Source organism: Uranotaenia lowii, chromosome 3, assembly GCF_029784155.1.
Source record: "Uranotaenia lowii strain MFRU-FL chromosome 3, ASM2978415v1, whole genome shotgun sequence".
In the NCBI taxonomy this organism is placed as follows: Eukaryota; Metazoa; Arthropoda; class Insecta; order Diptera; family Culicidae; genus Uranotaenia; species Uranotaenia lowii.
The window spans coordinates 41,544,827-41,571,863 of record NC_073693.1 but is presented as its reverse complement, the minus strand read 5'-3'; the positions used below and the strand labels follow the sequence as shown (position 1 = coordinate 41,571,863).

At 36.5% G+C, this 27,037-nt stretch overlaps 1 protein-coding gene across 1 annotated transcript; it reads left to right on the top strand.

Moving 5' to 3' along the window:
- The first annotated feature begins 1,110 nt into the window (after window positions 1-1,110).
- LOC129756711 (venom acid phosphatase Acph-1) lies at window positions 1,111-26,121 on the top strand. Its single transcript, XM_055753699.1, has 6 exons — window positions 1,111-1,234; window positions 2,232-2,470; window positions 17,672-18,353; window positions 24,825-24,923; window positions 24,990-25,232; window positions 25,298-26,121. Exons 3-6 carry the CDS (start codon window positions 18,147-18,149, stop codon window positions 26,000-26,002), a joined length of 1,254 nt encoding a protein of 417 aa, XP_055609674.1. The 5' UTR covers window positions 1,111-1,234; window positions 2,232-2,470; window positions 17,672-18,146; the 3' UTR covers window positions 26,003-26,121.
- The last annotated feature ends 916 nt before the right edge of the window (window positions 26,122-27,037 follow it).

Here is a 27,037-nt window from a genome sequence, read left to right as displayed (position 1 = left end):
CTTTTTTATCATTCTTTTCATTTTGATCATTTTGGCCGTTTTCATCCATTTAAAATTATTTTGTCATTTTTATTACTTTAGTGAAAATTCGATGCACGAATCTTGTAAAGAAGTTCAAGAAGTCTTGTACATATTAAATTGGTTTACCGGTGATAAAAAAAAACCACGTAGTCCCAAAACGGCGATTTTCTACATATTTACATTACATTTTTTCAAAGAATGCTGGCCAGGAAGTCGAAAACCCTGAGGTAGCTATCAAAACCACAGCTGCAGGAAGCCACCACCGGACCCTAACGGAAACTGTTCTTGGAAGTGACCCCAGTTAATCCCCTTTCCTTTCCTATAATAAGTTTAATTAACAGTTGAGTAGCCGCGACGATTACGGCCCCCTCTTACTAACCCAAAGTTAGGAAAAATACTCCCGGCACATAAAAACATTATAAGTAAAATGCCTTAATAAAACCTTTTGTAAATAAAAAAAAAATACATTTTTAATCATTTTACATATAAAAAAAAGTTTTGATCTTCCCAATTTCTGCTTAAATAGTGTAAACATCTTATAGGCATAGCATAGGGATAACTGATTCCGATCTACAAAATAACAATAACAAAAAATTCCTGAGAACAGTAGCAGTAGAAAGTCTATTCTGTTTAGATCTTCATCTAAACAACGAACATAACAATTCTGTTGTAATTCTAGAACATTTTAAGCGGCAGTCAATAAATAAAATATGCAGTAGATTGATGTTATTTGTAAATAACAAATTTTATTATAAACGCATCAATAGAGAGAGAAAAACTTGTTTTCAAGGCACAATTTTCAACCGAACATCGCTCCACACTCCACAGGGTTACGAAAGAGAGAAGTTTTTTCTACACCGGGGTGCACCTATTACGAGAAGCCCAATCGGAACCCCCAAAGTCAGAATGGCACGATTAAGAGCGTCACGTCGCTTAACTATACATAGATCAAAATACGAAAAATTCAGCCAGCCATACTCAAGTTGGAACTGCTGCAGTTGAGTCACTAAAAAGCTTGAGTTGCAGAGCGCAGTACCTATGCACTATTTCAGCGCGCTCAGTCAGTAGTAGCATGTGCTTCATCGCGCACGGTACCTCGTGTATAGCGTTAAGTTTCAGGTATTACAGAGGGCTTTTGATTCCCGTCGCCACCCGGTTAACAACAAACAAATCGAGACAAACAAACCGAGACCAAGTAGGCCGCAAAAAATTGGTAGGTACATACGTTACGTGTGCTTATTCAGCGCTTCGCGAGTCAACGACAAGCGTGGGAGAATCAGACCGCGGCGCGAGTGGAGCAAACGTCCTCCTGGAATCGTACCCACCTACAATTCGTTGTTTGTGTGCAAAATCATTTCACGTGTGCGGTTTTCTGATTCGTGACGCTTTGTAATACGACCGTGATCTTGCTGCGAAAATACGGAAAAATTAAACGGAACTGGAACTAGTAAGTCCGCTGCTTGGCTGAACAAGGCGACAGACAAGGTCGCTTTCACTTTGCAGCTTGAGGCAAAAAAGTGAACCGCGAGCAACGCCTCGGGATGATACACGACGAGAAGATATTTCGCGTTTACGCCAGCCGGTCTTTAAAGTCACGTTACCCCATTTGTAACAAATCGAGATGGAACTAGCCATCATGTCTGCTCGATCCGCCGATCGTTCGACACGTATCTACATTTTCAAAAATAGATCCAACGGAATGCATTCTTTCGGGGTGCACTATCAGTGGAAAGTGCGAAACCTAATCGCAAAACCGTGCCAGTGATAAATTATTTTCGGAATCAGTTAATGTCGAAGACCAGTCCGGCTGACGTCGTCGGTCTAGCTAGAGAGGATCGAACCCCTTATCTAGGAAGTGGGGAAACCTAAAGTGGTGCTTTCGGTAACTACCAGCCAAAGTGATGGGATTTTGATGTGAAATTACACTCTTGTGTGTGCGCCCTAAAAGGTAGAAAATCCAGCTGCTTAATCGATTCGTGATCTGTTTAATAGGCCGCTAATGTTCAACCAGACCGCTCGAGGGTAAATAGAACAACCCTTTTCAATGCCAAGGTTGAAGAGTGTTTGCGTTACATCAGTCAATATCTGCGATAGCAGGGGAATTTGATATGAACTAACTTAAAGCTGTTTTAATTACCGGGAAGTCGCCCGATTAACTACGTGGGGAGGGACTGTGATGGTGAATTCCCTAGCTTACAACTTTTTTGTAGTTTAGGATAGAGAGCGTGGATCGCGATAAGAAGACCTTCTGAGTGTCTGCCGCCTGTCAGTTTACGATACAGCGTCCTCGATGCCGCGTGCGCTTAGTAGCTAGAGCTAGCAGCAGCAGTGAACCCCGGTTAAGTGATCTGAATTTGAATCCCATTGTTGCTTCGTTACGGGCAAATTAGTTTACTTACAGCAGCTTAAGCTCTACGTGCGTGCATGTGTGTACCTTCTTCACTTCAAGGTAAGGATTTTGATACGCTAATAGTATTCAGTAGTCAGTTGACGAAAGTTGCCTATTCATAATCGATTAGGTTATCAGGATGTAATCAGCAAAGTGAATTTTCATATCTTATTCTGTAATGTAACTTGTTATCGTATGTGTTTACTTTGCATACTAAGTTTCTGATATTTCTGAGCGATTGTAGAAAAGCTGTCCCAACAAACATTTGTTGCTGAAAAAATGCTGAAAAAATATCGTGGTTTAAATTTTAATCAGCAATCTGGCTGAAAGAAGGCTATCAAAATTCACTAAGAAGCGTGTCTTCAGCCCTTAAACATGTTGATCTGGAGAAGGTATTCAGCAATTCTGTCATAAAACGTCAATTGACGGGTCAACCTAAAAAAAGAAACAAAAAAAAAATGACCAATGTCTGTTCAATGTTAGACCCCATTCCCCTCCCCCCCCCTGGGTTGTTTTTTTACGATTTGAAATCGGCATCGAATTTTTAACCTCTGGCTTATTGGTCTCATGCCGCAGTTCGCAGAACCAACCATGAAGTCAGCGGAGGAATGAAAATTGGTCGTTCTTAAGCGACCAAAATGCCTCTCTGTTTCGAAATCATACTTCATTCCATGGTACTTCGACGACCCATGTGAGACGTGCTAACGTTCCTGATACGCTCAAATTCTCACATCTTATTATTACACTGTCAGTATGTTATCGAGAGATCCAGAGAGCCGAACTGGAAGAAATAACAAACGGCTATAAATCATAACTTTCCAACCACCGAAGAGTAAACGTCGCGTTATCTTTAATTCGTCCGAAACACCACAACCAGGTAAAAAAAGTTGTTCCCCCACGGTGGGAAAAGTGAACTGCAGTGTAGTGCAGTATATTTTAAACCCCTCAGAGTGAAGCAAACTGGTCTTACAGTCCGCCAGTACGAGGGTGAAAAAAAGTGCAAGTGCATTTATAAACATTTTTGGTCCTTCGAGCCGGATAGTCCAGTGAAAATTGTGGGACACCTTGGACAATTGAGTAGTGGTATAGCGTTGCCTATTTCGTCACCGGACATTTTGTGGGATTGAGACGCTTCAATTGTGTTAAGGAGCCGGCATTTTGGAAGCGTGTTTTCAACAACAGGACCCACGAGCCCAAGAGGATCGAACAAACAGGCTGTATCACATTGCACGCTTCTTTTCGTGATTTGCGAATTTGATGACCTCCAATGGGGAATACTAAAACAAAAATTATCTGACTCTGTGTCCCACTTCAAACCAAGGGTTTTCACAGTTGAATCTGACGACTTTTTTTTTAGATGTTGGCAATCAAAAATGCAATCCTCCAAAAAAGCTATTTCTCCACGTAAAGCTAATCAAGAAATTCCGGAAAATGCAATTGGAAATCAGAACAAAACCTCACTTCAAAATATCCCCGTCATGCGTTTGCATAGCAATTTTACCAAAGTCCAATCTGACATGTAAATGGTAGCAGGAATGCTTGAACAAAGGCTGAAACAGTGTTACAAAAACAACTCTCCAACTTCTCCCATTGGCTGCTCTTAAACTTCTTTAAACGCTGAAACAGGGCTGCAGTTTGCTTTTGTTCAGCCGTTAAGCTGAAACAGCAATCATGCGCCTTTAACTCAGCTTTCATTCGGCGAGTTGTCGTTTTGAATCAGCCAAAATGTTGTTTGGGGTACCCCAGTATTTAGTCTTAAGGGCATAAAGAGATTACAGTCGAAGGTATGTTGTAGAGTTAAAAATCCCTATGGACTCTCTTTTTTAAAAACAACATAGGAACTTGAAACAAGCGAGCATAGACAAATACCTTATAGTGAGTTGAAAACACATTTGAATGATGAGCTTATGATGAGACGATGATTATGAGCACCCCTCAATGGGTAAGCTTTTCTTTGGCCTTATGAATGGAATGTCATAAGCAGCTATCTGTTGTTAAGTTTTTTTTAGTATAAATTGACTTACCTTAGTTCCTGATTTACGTAAGGTGGGTTCAGGTTTTTTCCGGGATCAACACAACCTACCGATAGCAGTTCTATAACGATCTTATCGAAGTCAAGATCGGCACAGTAGGCAAGAAGAGGGTTTTCCATATCTGTAAGGTCAGACACTGAGTGAGAAATGGATTAAACCAAAAATTATCCATTACAAGAATATATATTATTTTTGATTAAACTGTGGAAATCGGTTGAAGTCAATAAAGTCTTACAGGAGTCAGGACTATGAGTACTAAGAAAAGTTAAAGCTTAGTTCATTTTGAAATGGGACACTTTGTTTTGCTGATAGCTAATTTTCTAGTTATCGGATATTCAAAATTTTGAGAGCATTTGGTTGCTTGTAAAAAGTACTACCCAACCTATTTTTTCAAGTTTTAAAATAAATGCATTTTCGAGACATTTACGATGCAAGAGAAAAAAAATAAAAAACAATTGCACAATCAAATCTAATGTTTTGAATTTGGCACGGTACATCTTCATACCTGAAAATGATCACATTTTTAAAGGTGATGGGAGGGAAGTATTAGATAAATATGAAATATTAAAGAATGCGGGTTGTGGGTTCATGTCCTGCCGATGAACCGTTGCATCTTTTTCGAGATATTTATGATATTAACGGATTATGTTGCTTTTTTTAGATCTTAAATATGTTTTTCTAATACTTCCCATCACATTTGAAAATATATTTTCACAGTTTGCTTCAATATCCATATTTCTCTGGGATCTTAAAAGCTTCGTTTTGATTCAAAACTCATCCGTGCCTAGCGAGGTATTGCATGACTACTTTTCATGCAATATTCACGCAGTTCATGCTTCGAGTCTAAAAATTTTCATGTTAACACAAAACCTTAAAATGATGATTTTGCGCCAAAAAGGGTAACAGTTATAAAAGTTTCTTTTGTTTCTATTATTCAATTTCAATCGTAATTTCAATTCAGGTACACCCGGGGCAAGTGCAGACGGATTTTATCATCAGAAAAGGGGTAGGCCTTATAGCGCCACGTTATCCAAGCAAACGGGAAAATTGTGCCTACGCCTTTCTGACATAATGCTGAATCATTTTGGAGAGGAAATTCTTAAAAGGTCCATAGATGTTAACATGAATTAACATTATTTTCAACACTTTGAGGTCGTATAAAAAAATTATCAAAAACAAAATCTGCTGCCACTGGAATATCAATCACAGAAAAGACTCTTCTATGTAGCCAAAATACGAAAAAACGAAAACACACTTTTCATGTTAATTACGTACTTGAATTGTGGGTAAAAAAACAGTACAGTGCACAGTGGTCCAGATCAAACATTTAGCGAGACAAAATTAATAACACAAAATCGGTGCGTTTTAGACAAATCATTTTTTTTTTTTTTATTTAAAACAATTTTGGCTTAACTTATAACACATAGTGGGCCAAGTGGCGAGAGTTAAACAGACTTATAAATCAATCTTTGAATCGATGAAAAAATTTGCAATTATTTTGAGTACATCTGCGTTGAGGGTTTTAAGCATTATTTGTAAATCCGGTGCAATTCTTCTCTCCATCAGGGTTTTCCATATCGTCCATCTTTTTGCAGCATAGTTTGAACATGTGAACAAGAAATGATCTGGATCTGCGTTAGCTGCGCCGCATTCACAGGTGTCATTTGAGATAATTCGGTTTCTGTACAGATGAGCTGGTAACCGTGAATGGTTGCTTATTAATTTCGATAATATTATAATTTGTCTTCGAGTGAAATCGTACTGAGCAAACCATGGTTGTATCGAAACATAGGATAATATATTGTGGCAGAAGCGACCTTTATCTCCACTATTCCAGACTGCTTGCCATCTTTGCGTACTCCTAAGACGGCTTGGAAACGCTATTTCATGAGTAGTTAGGATGTAGTTATCAGGTGTACTTTGCCTCGATGCGGCCTTTGCTTCTTGGTCAGCTAATTCATTTAGAGGAATACCCCGATGAGAAGGTACCCACATGAAAGTGATTGTTGATCCTCTAAGTTGGACAGATTTTACCATTTCTTTAATTTCGTACCAGGCAACCGGATACGAAGATTTCGCTTTGAAACTTTGTAAGCTTATCAGGCAGCTCATGCTGTCGGTAATAATGACAAATTTTCCGTTTGGCCGATCTGAAACAATTTGAACTGCTTTGCGAATGGCCAACAGCTCTGCAGTGTAAACCGAAGCTACTTGACATAACTTATGTGTTGAAAAAGGAACGTTGAAGTTGTTGACGACAGCATATCCTACGTTTATCAAGTCTTTCGAACCATCGGTTGCTAGTAATGAGGATCCAGGATATTTTTCTTCCAGAAAATTCATCACAGCATCTTTTGTATTAGTCTGGCTTGGTTGTGATATGAGGGCAACCACCGACAAGTCGATATCAACCTCATATTTCCGCACTTCTAGTGAGAATAGGTAACATGGATGTGTTCGTAGAGTGTTCTGCAATGGAAAGAAATCGTTTAAATCACGGATGGCTTTCTGAAATTCTGTTGTCAATCCAGATTCCAAACCAGGTTGGACATAACGTTCATTCCAGCCTTTTAGATGAGATCGTTTGTTGATGAACCGCATGACCGCCATTTCTCTCCTAAATCTCAAAGGACACAACCCAGCTAGGACTTCTAGTGATCCGGTATGCGTAGTTTTTGTTGACCCTAAACATACGCGGATACATGCCCATTGGATTCTGTCCAACGTGAGACTATCCCGTTGACTAAGTTTCGACAAGAAGATGGAACCATATTCGATGATTGATCGAGCGCCCGCTTTGTACACTTTAAGAAGCGATGATGGATGCGCGCCCCATGACTGCCCCGCCACGCTACGTAGAAAATTGATGAACGGTGCAACTTTTTTCTTTACTTTAGAGATGTGGTACGTCCATGTTAAATTCCGTGTTAAGTGCATGCCTAACAGCTTCAGCGTTTTCACGTGTTCTACAGGTTGGTTATGTATCACAATATCTGGAGGATTTTCCGGTTGTAGCTTGGAGATCAGTAGACATTTGCTCTTGCTTGGGGAAATTTCAAAACCTAGGTCTGTTATGCCACGAACCAATGTATTCACTGCTGTCTGCAATGCACCACAGCATGCGTTCAAATCTTTTCCTCTTTTGGCTAAAGTTGTATCGTCTGCATAGTTGATGTTAATGACGCCTTGCGGGATGTTTTGCAGAATTCTGGTTATCATTATATTGAAACAGATTGGACTCAACGGTGACCCTTGTGGTAATCCTTTCCACGTAGTCCTTGTGATCGTTTTGGAGTTTCCTACATCTGCAGTTAGGATCCTTTCTTCAAAGAGTACGTATATGCAGCGAACAATACATTCCGGGATCTCCATAGCTCTAAGTTCTCGGATTAGAAATTCCACTTCAACATTATCATAAGCACTTTTTATATCGATGCTACAAAGCAAGACATGTTCATGACAACTAAGAGCGCTTGATCCTTCTTCGATTAAAGGAAAAAGAGCATCCATTGTTCCTCTGCCTTTCCGAAAACCACATATTTCATCAGGGAATTTATCATTACTTTCCATCAACCATTCTATTTTCTCTTTTATTATCAGCTCGAAAATTTTGCGAAAGCACGATGCGAGTGCAATAGGACGAACTCCAGACACGGAGGTAATGTCCTGTTCTGGCTTCGGTATTACGATTATTTTGAATATTTTCCAGGCCTGTGGGATTCTTCCGTTTACGAATATCTCATTAAATATATTCGCCAATCGTCGAAGAGCAGAGAATGGTAATCGATTAATTACAGAATATGGTATTTTGTCGATTCCAGGGGCCGAATCTCTTCCGGTTTTGAATACAGTTTTCAAATCTTTAACTGTAAATGGTGAGTTGGTCGAATGATTTTCGCAATGACATTCTGCAAAATTCAATTTAGGTTTTTTTGCTGTTTGAGGAGCTAACTTGTCTAAAAGTTCACCAACGACTTGCTGAGGTATCACCTTTCCAGAATTAGATGCTCGTGTTTTGAAGCGTCTAGCTAATCGCCACATAGTCTGCAGCGATGTATCACTACTAAAAGAATCACAAAACGCTTGCCAGGATTTTGTTTTCTTCTCTCTTACCATTTTTCTGAAATTGAGTTCCGTTTCTCTATAGATATTTTAATTACCCGCCGTCAAATTTCGTTTCCATGTTCGAAAGGCACTTCGGGTAGAGTATAGAAATGTTCTAGAAAGCTGTAGATTGTATCATTTGAAGAAACTTTGCTGAGCATACCAAAGTCGTGCAATGAAACGGTATCGCTCTATGATTTTTTCAAGATTAAAAGAGTAGGGCGTGTCTAATAAAACGGTTTTTTGCTTATAACTTTTTTAAAAGATGCTCTACAAGTTTGATGTGTTCTAAACACTTTCTCAACAAAACAAAACGCATCTTTTTCTCGAAGACTGTGTATGGCTATCTTATTGTCTTTTGAAGCTAGGAGCATTATCTTGTTAAAAATTATCAATTTTTGAGCTGCGTTTTTTGTTTAACTCGAGTTTTTTAATTTTGAACATCTTATATTTTAAAGTTTTTTCAAACAAAAAAGCACGTATAAAAAATTCGTGCTTTAATGTTCATTGAATTGACATTCCGTTGATCGAATGAGATTATTTATGCTTCATTTGTTACTACCAATTATTCCCTTTTTTAAATATTTTAGCTTAAAATTCTTTTTTATATAAAAAAAAAGCTTATTCATATAACAATAATGCTGAAGATGTTAAATTCAAATATTTTTTAAAATACTGTGCGCAGGTAGTTGAATTTCTTTGACACCTCCATGGGTCGTATGTACGCATGTAACGGGGAAAAATCATAACAATATTTATTAGGATTTTCCTCGTCGATTGGTTGCGGTTCGTTTAGCCTTTTCCCAGATGATTTACTACACCCAAAATAATTTAGAAATTATTTATACGGGATTTTTCACGTAAACTAAGCTTTTGTGGCATATCATCGATTCTACGTAAAGTAAACGAAAATTACCGAGTTCGGTAATTTTTTTACCGAAATCCTAACATGTGTAAATCGTTAAACTGTTCGGTAATTTTTTCGGTAAAAAATAAACGAACATCGGTAAATAGATTCTTCATTTACCGATGTTCGTTTATTTTTTACCGAAAAAATACCAAACAGTTTAACGATTTACATATGTTAGGATTTCGGTAAAAAAATTACCGAACTTGGTAGTTTTCGCTTACTGTGCGTGTGCTTTGTAGTAACTACTGTTCTTCCATATAAACGTCACATGAATTCCACGTAAATTCTAGACGGATGGGTTTGAATCCTTTTTTTGGAATTTTTTCAAGCCTGTGGTAGTAATTCCTATTGGAAAAGTGTCAGTTAGCTAACTTGATTTTGGTTGGATGCGGCAGCTCAAGAGCATTCAGCGTCGGACGACAAACAGTACACCACACAGGGCATCCTGCGGGTCCCAAATACAAATCCGAGCCTCGGGAGCAAGATGGTAAGTGTGAATTGTCTTCCTGTTGAAATTTAATTCAATTTAAGCTGTTCTTTGTGATATTTCCAGCTTCGGAGAAAGCTTCTAGAAACCCGTGGAGAAAACTAGGAAGGGTATTGAGAAGAAGCCTAAGCACCACATCGGCCCGGGTGGACGTATGATTCTAACAAGGTAAATTATTTATCATTTTGATGATTTTATTTTTGATTATTAAATACTTTCCATTTCTTAAAGGATTCCACAAACCAACTCACTGGAAAGAAGTTCCGGAATTGTGTTTTTATTAAATCGTGAATTGAGTGTAGTGCCAGTGTGATGAATGACCTTGAAATAAATTTTATTTGTGATGAAATCCAATTTGTTTTCATTTTATTTTCAAAAGTAGAAACGAAAATAATAGTAGACAGGATCCAAATATCATTTCGATACTAAAAACATTTTACGTAGCTTTCATCCTCATAACACGTAGAACGCACTAAAAGTTCACGTAAGTTTACTTATTTTTTTTCGTACAAATTACGTGAAAATCAATTGGATAAAAATTATGTAGTTTTTCACGTAGCAGTAACGTGAAGATTATTTTGGGTGTAATGTAACATTTTTGAGAACACGAGTCGGTCAAATCGTTAATTACTTTTGTATCAGACATGGTAAAGTTCTAGAACATTTCTATACTCTATCTATTCACCGAAAGAAATTCGTGATACAATTTCCACGGTATTGACACGTCCTAATAACTCACCTTTTAAAAAGAAAGCGCTTATTATATAAAGTAACTTTGTAGAACAAATGATTTGTCTAAAACGCACCGATTTTGTGTTATTAATTTTGTCTCGCTAAATGTTTGATCTGGACCACTGTGCAGTGTTTTTTTCAGTGAATGATTTTCAAAAAAAAAGTTGAGTTTATTTAGTCAGGTGTTTATTTGTATTTTATTTTTTTTGTAAATGTTGAACGTTTGCACCTGCTCTACTTAGTGTACCATCTTGCCTAAAAATTCTTGCGGAGAATGCATATTTTCACTTTTTGCTATGAAAAAGTGGCTTAAAATCTTTTTTGAAGGACAGACTCTTGTTCAGTTCATGAGTCTGTTCATTTTCATCGGATTTTGTTGATGTTCTAAAAATTTAAGCCGCTAGATACATCTTAAGTTAAGTGCATTTGTACATGTTCAACAAAATGTTTTCGATCTAAACATCTTATTCTTTTTTTTCTGTTATCGATATGAATCAAAACTAACCTTCTAGGCGTATTGGATTATACATTTGTATGTAAATCTTTACACTTTCTTTTTTTTTCAAACGTCCGCAAAGAGTAATATAGTAATATTTCGTATGCATCAGTATTGAATTCATGTTGTTTAGACAACAGTTGCTGCTTTATAATTAACAAAAATTAAAAATGGTTTTTAAATCGTTGAAATTATTTTGATTCGATCGTCAAAATATCAATCTGGGTAACATCTAGGCGTCCTTCATTACCATGTGTTGTACAAATGAGCTAGGAATCAAGAAAAAAAATCACATGTACCTAGGCTTTATATCGCCACCACGTGCATTGAAAATATGCTTGGTTGAGAAAGGCGCGCCCAAATTTGCTCGACGTTTGCTCGCGACGCCTCGAGCATGGAGACGAAAAACAAACCCTCCAAAGGAAAGAAAAATTCGAAAAAAATGGAAACCAAGATTTTTTTTATTCAAAAAACTACAAGTTTAATTATTTCGGACAGAGCATAAATTTTTTAAACATCATAGTTGCCCTTGTTGCTGATTTTTCTTCACCATCACGTTTCAGATATTATTAGACTACTAGCAAAGATCTCCAAGTATCAAGATAGACGGGCTGTAGTTTTTTCGAACAAATCGTTGGCGTCACCTACCCAATGTTTATGGTGCTGCCGCCCTGCGAGATGGAATCCAAGCTTTGCAGGTTTCCACTCAAGCATTGCAGCTTTGCATTCAAGCTTTGAGTGAAAGCACATCATCACACTCATACTTTAAAAATCAAGCGTTACTTCACTCACACACTGTGTATGCTAATTTTTTTTACAACTGTGCAATTTGCACTGATGCTTGTGTGTGCATGAAAAAAAGTTTAAACTCGAGGTTGGATCTCAACCCGTCAACCCTTATTCGGCGCTAGTGTTTTGTCGCCAGAATTTCGTGGAAGCCAATAGCACCTGCTACTAGTCAAGCTTCAAGGGACTGGAAAAGCTTGGCTATCGTCATAGATTTCTGTTCGAGTGATGGATGTTTTTTTAACCACGGTCGTCAAAGCAAGTTGACAGCGTCGGTTCAAAGCATTTGTATATGATTAGAAAAATTTCGGGTATTTGGATTGCTTGGTGGGTGAATTGCCAGTGTCGAAAACAAATGAAATTCATATTTATTAACTGAGGGTTTTAAATGTTTTATTAGTTTTGAAAGGCAAATTTTTCGTATAAATAAAAGAAAGATCGTACAGCCACGAAGTCGATTTGTTCTTTTTAGTCCCTTCGGAGTTCTCTTCGTACGAAATAGTTTATGTTCGATTATGTCCCGGGCCTGGACTATCTTGGAATGATCTTCAAAAACGGAAACGTTGTTCAAAAACGTTTCCATTCCGTTATAAATAAGCTAAGGCTATCTCAAAGGATTGATGCAAAAACCAATTGGAAAAGTGTACGAGTAAGATTTTGAAAATCAAACAGACTTAACAGTGTACTTTTTTTTACTATAGTTATAAAATGCAGATTACAATAAATAAAGCCATGCATTGTTTAAAAAATTGATTTTGCCGTCATGAATTCGAATCATTTGTCATATTCTATCAAATGTAGTGATATTGGGTTTTACTAAATTTTGAGCATAATCAACCATTAAAACTAATAGACCGACAATCCTCTTTAAAAAAAACAAAAACTGATTTGAAATCTATTTATTATCTTTCATTTGATAGAGGATTAATATATTACCTAGCATTTATAGTTTCAAAGAAACAAATAAAATCTTGAAGTGTTAAAAATACAATAGAAAAAATATAACTTTTTTGACATCATTGTAGAACATTTATGAGCATTTGTTATCAAAGATTCAAATTTCATTAACATCTTTGTTGGAGACGCGAATTTTTTGACTTATGCTTTTAAAAAAATATTCGATTTATTTTGATTAAAAAAATCAAAATATCTTTTAATTCTCATATTTTACCATACTGTGATGAATAAACTTTAAGGACGCCTCAGTTTTCTCAGAAGTTTAAACTACTCACGGTCTTTGAAAAAGTGGATCATTGATTCGAAACCTTTGATTTAAGTATCTTAGAAAAGTTCTAAAATGTTGATAAAAAAATCAAAAAATCAACCCTTGAATTTCAAAAACTGGGGCCTTTAGGATATGTCGCCCTCAAAACAGTCAAAATCAGCTCTTAAACCCTCTTCAAACGGAAAAACGTAAATTTTGTTGCCTTGTAGGTACCATCGAAAAAACATAGTAAAAATTATCAATTTTATCGCACTATTTTGTTATTTTGTTTAAATAGTTTACTCGAAACACAAATATGTAGGTATATTTTAAGTGAAGTACCATGCAATGTTGAATCATTTTAACATTTTCAAAGAATTTACAGAGTGGCTTCCACCGACATAAATACACCCTCATAAAAAAAGCTCGTAAAAACTCTGAACAGTGTTACTAAAATATAACATGACTATTTTATTTCAATTTTTGTCACGATTTTCGCAAATTTTCAAAGGAATCTCAACATACCCCAGCTTTAAAAAGTATAATTCGAAAATTTCTGGATAAATTATGACCAGTTATCGAAAAATGTTAATTTTGAAAGCACAACTTAAAAAAAATTATTTGGACCCTGTGATGGTTTTTTTTCTCAAACAGTGCATTTGATAGGAGATGATTGCCTTTTTAACTGAGCAATGTCAAATTTATTATTAGGCCGGAACAAATTTTAAATCCTTCTTTTGTCACTCGGAGTTGGAACACCGCGAGGGGGGGGACAAAAAAAATAATGCGAAAAACAAATAAATTGGAATAAATTGCACGAAAGCTTGTATGCAACCAAATTGCCAACTATATTATTGCATAAAACCTATAAATCAAGTATTTTTTTATCGAAAAATGCAATAAAATCAAAAATACAAAATGTGAATTAACTTCCATCTTCCAAAATTTGATTCTTGGTCTTGTAATCTTTCGGATATTTGAATTTTTATTTGAAATTTACTTGAAATACTTCAAACTTTATTTATTTCCCCCCTTCGGGATATTGTAAATTTTGAAGGGGGGGGTGACAAAAGAAGAAATTGATATTTGTTCCAGCCTTATTAAGCTACAAAAAACACCGTACCGTGCGTAAAGATGATTGTCTTGTGTTTCACTCTCGAATCAAACATTAGGGGAGATGAGGGCATAACGAGCACCCAGGGCATAATAAGCACTACTGTTTTCTACGAAAGTACGTATTTTCCGCCAAACAAAGCACCAGAAACATAATGTAAGAGCGTGTGTGAATTGTTCGTATTCTACAAACAGAGATAGATTATTGCTTTGTTTGATGAATCTACGACTCACCTGACTTAATCGAGTTGAATTCGCTGCTAGATTCCCCGGCAGAATACGCACATCTTGACTCATTTTACTGGTTGTGCTAAACGTAAAAACTTATGCTACACAAATAACACACGACGTATTACAGGACACGACACTTAACGTTTTTACTAACGGAAAAAGTAATTAAATTTACCTTTTTTGTCGACCTGTTTCGGGCTCGATGTTGCCCATCTACAGGACGATGTCCGACTGACTAGATGAAGGAAAAACACTAATACATGTTCATACTATCCAATAGTATTCGTCGAAGGGTGGTCGGGTTGTTGAAAACTTGGTTTGAGCAGGTTGAAAAGCGGTGATATGATTGGAGCCTCATCCTCGTTCATAAGTGGCCTTTCCGATGTAGTGATATACATGGATTCCCATGCGTGTGTACGCACATCTTGCCCTGATTAATAGTGCTCATACTGCCTCAGGGGGGGTTTCTCATTATGCCCCTACAGTGGTCGGTTTTTAGCTTTTTGCAAAAATTTTTAAAATGCATTTTTTTTAACGTTTTTATCTAGTTTTTCACGTTTCAGCCCGTTAGGGAATAGGTTTCCAAGAGTCTGAACACGAAACAATAATGTAACATCTATATTTTAGCTATTTTCTTTGGTTAGGGGAGATGAGGGCATAACGAGCACCCAAGGCATAATGAGCACTCCTTTTTTCTACATAAGTACGTATTTTCTTAAACAAATTTTCACAAGGACTTGTTTCGTACTACCTATAGTATTAATTTTTCACCAAAAAACAAATATCCTTTTCATATTTACAGAAATATTAAATAATAACCAGCTAGGTTCTCAAGGGACGAAAATATTATAATTTTTTAGCATAACCAAATAAGCTTTGATGACCTTGAAATCATCTTGATCTGAAATGTACGCACTGCAACATGATTTACACATTGTTTCTCAATTTTCAACATCATAAAATTTTTGATTTTTCACTTTAATCAATTTTAAAACGCGTTTTTACTTTAATTTGTTCACTAGAGGCGAACAGAGCACTATCAATGAAGGCATAATGAGCATTTTCTGCAGTATAATCTCGATGAAATCAACTGAATAATAGAGCTACAGCTTGACTTGTTTCGTCTGTCGATTTGGCCTATTGGTAAGGTGTCGAGGAAGTAATCAGTAGAATCGAGTTCGATTCCTGTTCGAGGGGATTTTTTTTGCACATACCATTCATGATTGATTTTTTTTTATTGTTACATTATACGGCTAATAGCATCAAAGCATCATCCGTCAAACAAAACACCAGAAACATAATGTATGAGCATGTGTTCATTCTTTGAATTCTAAAAACAGACCTAGATTATTTTGTTATTGCTTTGTTTGATGAATCTACGCCTCACCGTTTAGTGCAATCATGATCATGAATGATAAATGAAAAAAAATCACCTCGACCAGGAATCGAACTCGAGCCTACTGATTACCTCTCAGACATCTAACCAATAGGCCAAATCGTCAGACGATGCAAGTTAAGCTGTAGCTGTATTAGTCAGTTGACTTCATCGGGTCGAATTCGCTGCTAGATTCCCCGGCAGAAAATGCTCATTATGCCTTCATTAATGGTGCTCATACTGCCTCGGGGGGTTTCTCATTATGGCTCTACAGTGACTGGTTTTCAGCTTTCGGCAAAAATTTCTAAAATGCACTTTTAAACGTTTTTATCTACTTTTTCAAGTTTCATCCAATTAGGTAATGGACTATTTGAGTGTCTGAACACGAAACAATGATGTAATTCACATATCACAGCTGATCTCTATGGTTAAATAAGCGTTTTGCTTAAGGTGGCCATTATGCCCCCATCTCCCCTAAATAAGCGTTTTCCTTAAGGTGCCCATTATGTTCTTATCTCCCCTATCACTCAAAAATTAGAATACTAGCATCTTTTTAAAATTTCCAAATTTGAAACAAAAATTTAACTTTGAATCGTTTGTTTTTACCTTATTGATAGTTGCAAAAAATTTAGGACACTTTTTGAATTTCTCATCTTGTTCTTCGAGGCAGTTTTAAACTCTGGCCTTCGGTAAAATTTGTGATTTTTTTTTCGATTTAAAGGGGTAATTAAAGAGAGATCAGAGTAGTTAATAAATTTAAAAACTTATGATATTCTTCTTACACATTTTTTTACTGTTCAATTCTGTCTTGGAAATTTAAATTATAATTTTGAATTTTGGGTTGATCTTGACACCAAAACTGAAATTCGGTTTCCTATTGTCAATTTTCCCGGTTTTGGGTCTGAATTCCCGGTTTTTCCGGTTCGATTTTCAATTCCCGGTTTTCCGGTTCTGTGGCCACCCTGTAAAACCGAAAAATAAATACAAACAAAGACTACAAATGATCGAACATATTTGAAAAAAAGGTTTTTAATTACAAAAATAAGAAATATGATAAAAATAACAAACCATCTAAAAATAACAAAAAAAGTTCCAAATGTGTCCAAAACATGATGAAAAATTACAAAAAATGACTAAAAATTATCAAAAACTGTTGAGAAATGACTTAAATAATAATAACAATAGCTTATTTATAGTAATAAGTGAGAAAAAGTTGATGAAAAAATCGTTTGGTTTTGGCACGATTCGATAAAGTTTCTCATAAACTATTGAGTTAAATTTTTAAAATATCATATTTCCTAAACCAGAAATTACAGACAAAATCTTAAATAAAATTTACATGCAAGTTTCGCACTCTTCACATTAGCTTGGCGTAGGCATTTTTTCGGTCTTTTCAGAATTTTGTTAACACAATTTTAAAAACAAAATTGTTAACAGAGACCCAGTTTTTTTAACCTGATGCTCAAAGTTGATAACATACACCATTTCGACATATTAAATCTAAAGTAATAAGATTCAAACAACTTTTTGCAGAAATTGATAAAAGAAATCTATATGAAGTCCATTAGTAGCAAACGTCTTGTCCAGTACTGTATGTTTCATTTGAGTGATACTGATACCGTATAGGTGTGAAGCCTCGAATCTAATAGAACGATATGCACGTTTTCAGGATTAACCTAAATATATCCCTCAACCTGCAGCTATAGAGCTCCTACCTAATAGTTTCAAAACTCATTAATGAAAGCTTCTAAAAAATCTCATCTTTTGTTGTGTGTTTCGTTCTTTTACAGCATATCTCGAGTGCTGGACGTTCCGGACGTGACTCTCGTGATCTTTGTGTCTTGTCGCCTGTCGTCGATGATCATGCCGAAACATCCCAGGCACAAAGCTAAAGCCGCCTATAGGATCAACGACGGGCACTTCGCCTAGCGACCCTTGAAGGTTGTTGAGCCGCACACGCGCCTGATCCAAAACAGCCACACAGCCACACACACGAGGAGATGTTATTAGCAGTTTTTAATTTACACAACTGAATTAATCGGGAACAAAGTTGCAATTTAGAAGAAGCGCCAAAACGAAATAAAATTATATTTTACTACACCTGCCGTCTGTCTTCCTGTGGATGTATCGAATTTGTTGTTTTGATGTTGACGAGTTTGTAGTGGAGCCAGCCAGCTAGTTAGGAACCGTTAGGGAACAAAAAAACGGGCTTCCATTTTCGTTTCGGGGTGCGTATGTATAAAAGCAACCCACAGGATCCGAGCCATGTATTCGCTTAGTAGACGTGTGGTGATGATGGTGACTGGAAGTGTAGTAATTTCGCTGCTCGTGGCCGTAACGGTTTTCGGGGTTTACGGTGCCCCGGCTGAACAACAGGAAGCGCTCAGCTCGGTGGAGGAGGAGATCGACGATCTTTCCCTGGACAGCGATCACCGATTTTCGAGGGAATACAAACTGAAGCAGGTCCATGTGGTAAGTTTTTTTTAGGAAATGGTGTTCAGTGAATGTGATAAAACAATGCGTCCCCATCTATTGTTTCACTTCGTCATACGTCCAACACAATATGGAGGAATTGTGTTTGAAACTCGATTTGTGTTGAGTAATGTTGATCACTACTGGAATCAGTCTTTTAAATGACATTACAAAACATAGTAAGACACAAAACAAAGATTCTTATAAATGAGAACTACCGATGATCAATTAGCACTACATGAAAAGAAAATCAAAAATAAGACTAATTTCCATCAATTTTGAATGATTTCTCACAATTTACTAATTTAGAACTTGTCGATTTAGCTACCGCTTTTCCAAAATAAATTGAAAAAAAAAGGTCGATCGAACAATTAATGGTCATTCCTGGATCTTTATTAATATTGTTGAAAGTTAAGATGCAAACTTTTGCATATCGTTTGAAATTTCTCGAGCAAATAAACATTCATATTTATTTCATGCAACAATCTGTTTTGCGAATGAATGGATATTAATGATTTTTCTGAAGCTGTCTAGTAATGTAATGTTTACATGTGCAAATTTTTGTGACATCTGTAAATTGATTTTTGAGATAGCTTTCAATAAAAAAAAAATTCAGCCAATTCAATTTTTCGGCGCCGAATCTACCTTTTTACAAATCAAGGCTTTTTTTGATAACCTTTTCTGTTTCCTGAAGTTTGACCTTCAAAATGACTTAAAACTCTGAATTCAATCGAAGTTATGGCAAATTTAGCAGAGTGTGCTCCTTGGGCATCAAAACAATTTTTGATCACTCTATCAAAGTTTTTGCGCAATGGCACGATTTCAGATCCAACCGAAACAAAGTATCAGCTTTCTGGGACCTTTGCGGTAAAAGGTCGCATTTGGAGGCAGTCTTCTTAATTGTATATTTATCCATTGTGTCATTCGTTATGTAACACTGGCTGATTTGCAGCTTCCACAGATCGTCAGCCACCTCCAGTGCTAAAAACCATTTTTTTCCGATTTTTTCTCTTGTTTATCTCTGAAACATCCGACACTTGTCAACGAGAATATTCTGGCTGGAAACCAGCTGGCGCCCGCTGAAGAGTTCATTTGGCTGTCCATTGCGAAATTTTTCAAAGTATTTCCCCGCTAGTTAGTTTAATTTACCGGTGGACAGCTTTTATACCTTGTAGAAATCAAGTCAGGTCTGTTTATTATTCAGCTAGAATTCAATGGTTTTCAAAGTGGTCCCTACCGCCCCCTTGGGGGCGTTGAGAGCTTTTAGGGGGGCGGTGAGCTCAACTTTGAAATTTGGGGGGCGTTGGAGAGTCTCAGGGGGGCGTTGGGATCATTTTTTAATTCACATTTCCACAAATTTCGGAACGACTTTGAAGAACTCCAAAAACCAAATTATAGCCAGGTTAAGGACAAATGTCTGTAAACTCACAGAGTTGTTGAGATCTGTAAAGTTTTGTAAGTTTATTTTGGGTTGTTCTTGAAAGCAAAAATTTTGGATGGCAATGCCTGAAAATATTTAAAATGTATTGTCATAAAAAAATGACAAAAAAAAACTTTAGAATCTGTGTTCAAAGGTGTCACAGATTTAGGTAAAGATTTTTGGAATAAAAAGGAAGAATGCTAACAAGCCAAAGGAACTTTAGTTTTTAGATCTGATTTGTTGTTCTTTGATTCAATCGATAAAAACTAAAATTAGGCAATTTTTCATGATCAAACATCAAACATTATTCGATATTCACTTAATTGTGGGAACTAACTTGTTGAAACCTATTTAAAATTTTTAGTCTACAATTGTCATAAATAAAAGTTTCCCTTTTATTTTATCAAGAAATAATACTATTTATGTATTTATTTTCCATTTTATGCTATTTCGAAATAACAGTCATTATTTAGTGCAAAGCAAATTCAATAAGTAAAGAACTCTGTTCACAAAAACTTGAATAGGCTATTTTTTATTGCATTTTTTTTTTAATTTGTAGTATTTCTCCTGGAAAATTTATATTTTGTTTAAATTTCAGTCTTGGGGTTTGAAGCAATTTGGTTTTGAATAAATATTGAGTTTTGTCTAGCTACAATTGATGGTTATGCTTTAGCTTTTCGTTCTTCTCCAGTCAATAATAACAATTTTTGAATGTGCTTCATTGAACGTTATTATACTACAATGAAATTTCAAAAGCTTATGGTTTTGCAATTAGCATTCTATCTAAAGATTTTTCAAAAATTCGCTCAGGGAGGCGTTGAGCTCGAAAACTTAGCAAAAGGGGGCGGTAAGGGAAAAAAGTTCGAAAACCACTGAGCTAGATGACCCAGCCTGATTTTTTTTAAATATTTTTTATCACTTCCCCAATCGAAATTTTCGGATAGCCTCTATGTGCGCTTGTTAAATTCCTCACCTCCATGGATTCAATCATCTTCCCGTTTATTAAAATTTTAGCTCACTGCTGGATACTCTAGGACTCCTTGAACAATTTACCATAAGAAGTTTGGTCGAATAGAAGATTATTGGGTCTCCGATCTATCGTTTGCAGTTCTTGGCTTGTTTGTACTTCAATAAACCCAAAGTTCCGAAAAAATATTCGATTGGGCAACACTGAGGCCGATTTGTCGGGTTGTGGTTCTTGGGCACAAATGGGATCGAATGGGTATTCAGGAAGGATTATGATTTTTGGCAAAACACGTATTGTCCATCTGCATGATGTTAGTGTAGAAACGGCAGCAAAATTTTCTTCAAGCATTCATTCTGGTACATCTTGACTGATAGCCAAACCAGACGGAGTAACCATGGCTTATAGACTTATAAATACCTGTCTCGGAAATCGCGATGTACAGCATCACTTTCTGTTTAAACTTATGTTTGAACTTGTATTTAATCTTCGGAGATGTAGTAGAACTACCCTTGGAGTAGTATCGATCGTTTCCGGAGCTTTCCAAACAAAATTCACATAGATTCGACATTGTCCAACACCTCGATACCAAAAAACACGCCTTGTTCTGATTAGTTGTATCGTTTGAAAAACTACGTAAAATTCCTTAGTACACTCAAACAAAAAAATAGGTAAAACTTATTTGAATTTCACGTAGGAAACAGTGGAATGTGAAATAGGGATTCGCTCCGCTATATGCATTTCACATATTCAAGTTTTTAAACTTTTTTGGTAGGTTATTTAAACTCGTAAAGAATAAAGCTGTACCAGCACTAAATTTTATTCGGGGAGTCTGGACTTCTGATTTCCGACTTACTTTAAACAAAGAAAAATGATTCCTTACGTTTCTAAAAATTAAATTTGAATGTACAATAAATAGACACACCCTCTATACTTGGCGGATCAATGGATTTTCACGCAAACTTAATGTGGCTTTGTTTTGATTAATACAATTATGTGAATTTTAAGTTCGGATAAGGTTTCGTATGGAGTAGAGTGTTAAAATCTTCATTTTAAATTTTTCTCGGTATCCCGAGAATTCCCGGGAAAAGGATTGTCAGATTTCCCGAGATACAGATAATATAGAAAACGTTTCCGAACAGAAATAAATTCTAGATTGAATTTATTTTATTTTATGAAATAAACAAAGTGTATCACTTTCACGTTGCCACCCTGTATATGTATGATGCTATGTTTATTTATTTGATGTTTATTTATATGCACCTTTTACAAATCTACACCGCTAAACCGATCAGACTGAAATTTGGTATACATAGTTATGTAATTGGACATGACATAGGTCGAGGTAAAAGTTTTAGGTCCCTGCCTGTTGAGAAAAAGAACCCTCCCATACAATTTGCGTTTTTATCCTCATGATCCAAAAGTCATGGCACCCATTTTTCAACCGATTTTTTCCCCTTTGGCGGGGTTGTTTATCTCCATGGCCGGGCATTAGAAACGACTAAAGAGACTACATAAACGTAAGTAGGAGTCTCTTCAGAAACGACATTCCAGACAGAGTTCACGTGTACTGGAAAGCAAATCAAAGCCTGCTAATCAATGATCTCTTGACAATTGAACATTTCTGTTCTAAGCACATGGAACCGGTACGGAATATTTGGATTAAATGAGGCTACATTTGGAATTAAAAAGTAACTACCTCGTCAACAAGAATATGTTGACTGACCAGATAAAATTGCGTGTGGAATGTAATGGCTCATCTTCATATTGACTTTTTCAGCTGAAGTACAATTTGGACTGAGGATAGAACACTATAAACCATTTTTAATTAATTTAACGTTTTTTTAATCAATCTTATAATCTTTATTACTATTTATTTAAAAGAAATTGATTTCAGAGTTGCTAGTTAAAAGCTGTGGTATTAACAATTTCACGCCCGCCTAGGAATTTTAAGAATGAAATACGTGACATATCTGAGAACAACTTTAGACGAATTAAAAAAAAATAGAGTTACCTTCATTAAATGTAATTACAGTTTTGTAGAATATCTCTTCTTTCGAGATATTTTTTTATTTGTCCTCAATGTGATAAGTGCTATAGTTAGGTTTCCCTTATTTGAAAACTCCAATAAAGGAGCGCAAAGGATTCATCACGATTAGTAATTTATTGAAGTGTTGTCTGACTCAATAGAAAAAATGTAAATAGAACTGAAAAAAACCATTTTACGGAACGACAATTCATCTTGGAAAGGGGGATCGCCTCAAAACTGAAGAAATTATGATTTTTAATTTGTTAAACTTTAGATAATGGATTCGTGACATACATACATAGTAGATCACATTTGAGAGAAATAAAAAAAACATTGTCAACATCTAGAAATTGAAAATTTAAGGCCAAAGTATTCGAGCGTCCATAACGTGATAGGTTGAATGTATGCTTTGATATTTGAAAGTTTATGATCAAAATCAGAACTTACAAAAAATTATTTTCACTATTCGTTGTAAACTCATTCTTGGGAGCGCTGAAATAAAGCGTTTGTAAATAAAACGAATATATTAAACATAAATTTTACCGCGAAGTTCATTGAAAAAACCTTAGAGTTCTTTTTTCCATTCCCATCTCTTCATTTTACGAAGATGAGCGATTTTGAAACATTCAGATTTCTTTAAAATTTTCAATCATTTTTTCAATATGGAATAAAATTTTAATTTGTAAAGAAAACGAATAAATTCGACTTAAATTTTACCGCAAAGTTAATTTAAAAAAAAACCTTTGAGTTACTTTTTCCATCCCCATTTCTTTATTCTACGGAGATGTCCGATTTCGAAACATGTACTTAGTATATCTGAAATTCAAATGCTGATGTTAAAGTTTAAAACTTTGAAAATTTATTCAACCAATATTAAAAACTATTTTGAAAAACCACAAAATTCTAAATTCTAGTTAACAGTAAAACCGTCGAAAATAAAAGATGTCCCCAAACGATGATGCTTCGACAACCATTTGATCAACATTGCTTCGAAACATTGCAATCCGGAGAATTGAGAATTTTTCAAACCTGACCAAATCCGGGCATTTGCATTCAAATTTGAAATTCAAATTGTGCAAAATCCAGCAAATTTTCATCGAAGCGCATTAGCAGCGCCGTATGTTAAAGCTTAATTATATTAATGTTGATTTTGATGAAAATAACAGTATAAATCCATTTTTGAACCAAAAATCACCATTCTTCATATTTTAATTGGAGTATTTTGAGTTCCGTGTAGTTTTCTACAACATCCACAACATCCGGGTTCCTGCCCGGATACAGGTTAAATTCGGACAATCTGAAATAGGTACCTATTTTCAAAGGCGTCATTTCACATAATAAAAAAACCTCCTGATCTGTAGATCAATTTTCAAAAAAAAACATGTGAAAAAGTTTTATAAAGTTACAATACCTGAACTTTCAATAAAACTGTTACTATCAATTGATTTAAATAAAAATCAGGCTATGTAAATTAACATAGCTAAAAATTTTAAAACATTTACAGATTTCTATTGACCTAAATCCTCGAAGCATTTAAACCCGTACACTCAGTTGAAGACCGTGAGATCGTGCATTGACTTAGTTATTTTTCCTTTTTAGAAAAAATTCAAACAAAAATCGTTTCATATAATTGAATTCCCCGGTGCTATGTGCTAAATGTTTTCGGCGATAATACGCGCAGACATCATTCGGGAGCCAAATGACTGACTCTGTAGCCAGCTAGAGGCTGCAAAAAAGAGCCATAAACCGTGTCGGCGTAGATAGAAACAATTAGCTTGTTTATTCAAAACAACGTTTATTTTTGCATGATAACACTACTGTAGCAATTAAGCTGGGTAGGTAATCGTTTTTTGGGTCATCTTCTTTGAAGTTTGTATACAGTTTTTACTAATGTCCTGGAAGGCAATCAACGCGCAATTTACAAATCATTAATGACCTAATAAAAATGACATGTTTTATTGTCCGTTTCTCTGTATATCAGCTTTGCGTGATGTCATACTGATTAGTTAAGATTTTAATTCCAGCTTTAAATTAAGTACTTTTGTTCGTCTTTTTCAGTTTTTCCGCCATGGACAGCGCACACCCGCAGATACCTATCCAAAAGACCCTCACGTGAACGAGACTTTCGCGCCCTACGGCTGGGGACAGTTGACCAATGTAAGCCCTCCAATAATTTTAACGATTATGCTATCGGAATAATACCATTCTTAACAATCCCAACAGTTTGGCAAGAGAACTCTGTACGACATTGGATCCTGGTTGAGACACCGCTATCCGAAATTGATCGGTAAACTGTACTCGTCGGACAGAATCTTCGCGCAAAGTACCGGCGTCTCGAGGACACAGATGTCGATCGAGCTGGTGCTGGCTTCACTTTACCCACCTCAAGGAACCGTCCAGGAGTGGAACTACGATCTCAACTGGCAACCTATCCCCTATTTCAGCGAACCGCTGGATCAAGATACGGTAAAGAAATGCGTGCCTTCGTTACGTGGGTAAATTAACTTTAACCTTTTTAATTTTTTCTACAGCTACTTCTAGTCAGGACATCCTGCCCTCGGTATCACGAAGTGGCCACCGCCGTACTCCAGAGTCAGGAAGTTAAGAAAATAATTAACGACAATAAAGATCTATTCAAAAACCTCACTGATATCACCGGGTTGACCATTGCAACACCCGACGACGTTCAATCTCTGTACAGTACGCTGCGTGCAGAATCTGAATTTGGCCTAACGCTTCCGCAGTGGACGAAAGACTACTATCCGGAGAAGTTGCTGCCCCTTACGAAGCTGAGCTACATTCTCAATGTTTACAATGACGAAATGAAAAAGCTTAAAGGAGGTCCATTCCTCAAGAAGACCCTCGCGGAATGGGATGCCGTCATAGCTGATGAAAATAACCCGAAAAACAAAAAAATATATCTCTACGCCGGACACGACTCAACCGTCGTCAACATCCTGTCGGCTTTCAATGTGTGGAAGGAACAATTCCCCAACTACGCCATCATGGGTCTGCTGGAGCTGCATCAGCACCGCAGAACCGGAGAGTTTGCTGTACGCGTGGTCCAGAAGAATGTTGGCGAACTACCGAAGGCCCTGACCATTCCCGGTTGCACCCAGTACTGCCCGGTGAAGCAGCTCAAAACTCTGCTGGCTAGCCACGTTCCGGTCGATATGATCCAAGACTGCAAGGCCCACAACGACGGCTTCGAAGAACCACCACCAAGGGGACCATGAATCTCAGTAATTTAGTCCTAGTGACCTGTAGACCGTAACGTAACTTATGATGTTTTTAATGAATAATGACACAAAATAAAGTAGGGCGTAGAAAACCCTTTTTCCATGTGATTTGTAAACGATGGTTTTTTATTGTGTAGCATGTTTTTTTTTTTTTGTAGTTATTAGTAATCAACGAAAGAACTCTACAGACTTCGAAGCCCATGGTTAACTGAACAATGTACAAGTTCATCTTTTCCATAGGACTTTATGCCACTAATTTTAGGTGGTAGTTTGTGCAGTTTGCAAGTCCATGATGGATCAACGGAAATCAAGCTATTATGCAAAATATTGAGTTAGCTCTCGCTCCCTAAACTCGACGAAATTTGCTTGTCTCGCACCTTCAGACAATTTACTCGAAGCTGTACCACCGCTGTACTCTGTAAGCAAGTTAAATGTCGCCAATAAGCCAATGACCAGTGCATAGTGTCTTCGTATTCTGTTGTTTAAGCCTTAGGTAGGCCACAAAACTGGCCATGATACTCTTGAAAATTTTGGGTAAGAAACAATCAACAATGCATTGACCTTAGCAATAGTCTTACGCACTGGTTTCAGTTTCGAAGAACAGGTTCTCGTGGACGTTCCCAAACATTCCCAAACGTTTTATAACAGGCTACTAGACCTAGTTTAGGTTTCATAAGAGGCTTATAGAGTCTTACAAAACAATCGGTGTTACTTGGGGTTAGATCACATGAGTTCAACCAGGCTCGTGCGACATATGTGTAGGCTTAGAACGATTTGATAAGACGCTAATCTTGCAAATTTATGAGTCGTAGAAAGTAGGTTCGGGAGCCCAAACGGAGGCGAATGGGATGTAATTGCTAATAGGAGAGGAAAAGGATTTCGGGAGAGGCTCATGACTGGGATCCAGATGGACATTAATGAAGAGATAGAAATACGGACAGTGGTCTACGGCACGGTCTTTGCTGACATACGATCAACCACTGGTTTGCAGATCGGCAAATAGCGCTGAGTCAGTAGATCGACCAGCCTTTG

What these genes read in the sequence shown, in the direction of transcription:
- LOC129756711 (XM_055753699.1), top strand. Translation starts at nt 18,147, where the DNA reads ATGTATTCGCTTAGTAGACGTGTGGTGATGATGGTGACTGGAAGTGTA. An exon ending in GCTGGGGACAGTTGACCAAT is followed by an intron (nt 24,924 to 24,989) that starts GTAAGCCCTCCA and finishes CAATCCCAACAG; the next exon opens with TTTGGCAAGAGAACTCTGTA. An exon ending in AACCGCTGGATCAAGATACG is followed by an intron (nt 25,233 to 25,297) that starts GTAAAGAAATGC and finishes TTTTTTCTACAG; the next exon opens with CTACTTCTAGTCAGGACATC.